At 33.9% G+C, this 1,201-nt stretch overlaps 1 protein-coding gene across 1 annotated transcript; it reads right to left on the bottom strand.

Moving 5' to 3' along the window:
• Positions 1–7: 7 nt before the first annotated feature.
• On the bottom strand, positions 8–565 carry LOC112095082 (WAT1-related protein At5g40240-like; the record flags this gene model as incomplete). The annotated part of the gene is made up of 3 exons (XM_024176761.1): positions 378–565; positions 194–256; positions 8–30 (listed from the first exon to the last, which is right to left on the bottom strand). Coding segments are annotated over exons 1-3 (274 nt in total), but the record flags the coding sequence as incomplete, so codon positions are not given.
• Positions 566–1,201: the final 636 nt, after the last annotated feature.

Below are 1,201 nucleotides of genomic sequence, written 5' to 3'. Positions count from 1 at the left end.
CCTTTACATCCACATATGCTGCATGTAAACCTGCCTTACAAAACAAAAAAGAATGAATAAATGAATAAGAAAAGAAAAAGTTGTTGTCTACATGATAAGGAAAATAGAAGTCTCTTTTCGTTCTTTTTGTTTTTCCTTAAATTAAATCACGTGATCAAATTATAATGGATTTCAGTGATATATATCTCCATACCCAATTAGTCCCAAAAGGACAATTTTTAAGAAAAAAGACAGCTCAAAAGAACGAAGTTCCCTCCTGCACCAAATTCAAATATAACCCACTATCATTTATTATATGGATTAAGTGAAAAATACTTGTGATTATAAAGCTTTAATGAGAAGGAGATCAAGAGAGGTATATTTATATATTTATTTACCTTGGAAATATGAAGGGAAGAGGAAGCAGAACAAGAGTACCTAAAACATAAGAGTATGCGACAAAGACAAAGTAGCTCAGCCCTTCCAAAGTGGCTGCTTTGTAAAAAGTATTTACGCCGACCGCGGCCAACTCTACGGCGGCCATGGCTGCGAACGGCACAATTTCTTTACGACCGCAGCCTGCCATCTTTCCTTCCCTTCCTGATCTCTCTAGCCTCACTCGGTCTTTAAAAGACTTTTTTCTTCTAATTCTCTAGTTGGTGAAGCATCTTTGGTTTAAATTACGTGACGGTCACATTACTCTTTTGAATTTTCTAGCGTTGAGTATTATGCCATGATGGGACAATATATTTAGCTTTGAAAAAAAAGGTTCCTCGCCGTTGAACAAGGATATAAAACAACCTAATCCATCGAGATAACCGAAACGAAACCATTATAGCTCAGAAAATAGATGCTGCCAAGTTGTGAATCACCGCTAGTGTGTGTTTGGTTGGGGAGAGATCAGAAGGGAAGGAGAAGAGGACCAATACATTATTTAGTTGGAGGGAGTATACGATAGAGATGAGGAGAAATACTAGCATCATTTTTTGTCACTTTTAAATTTTATTTTTTGATACGTAAATTCTAATAATATATTATTATTTAAAAAAAATAAGACAGTGAAATACACGTGTCAAATAATGAATGTAGAGAGTGACATAAAGAGTAACATAAACTATAATTATAAATGATTAATCATAATGAAAGATGAATGATCGCGTATACAAGAAACGTTTTCATCATGCCACATTGTTACTCGATATATATATATATATATATATAT

This window comes from Morus notabilis, unplaced genomic scaffold (genome assembly GCF_000414095.1).
Source record: "Morus notabilis unplaced genomic scaffold, ASM41409v2 C11387998, whole genome shotgun sequence".
NCBI classification, from domain to species: Eukaryota; Viridiplantae; Streptophyta; class Magnoliopsida; order Rosales; family Moraceae; genus Morus; species Morus notabilis.
Note: the sequence above shows the minus strand (reverse complement) of the source record. Positions and strands in the feature narration are given on the sequence as shown.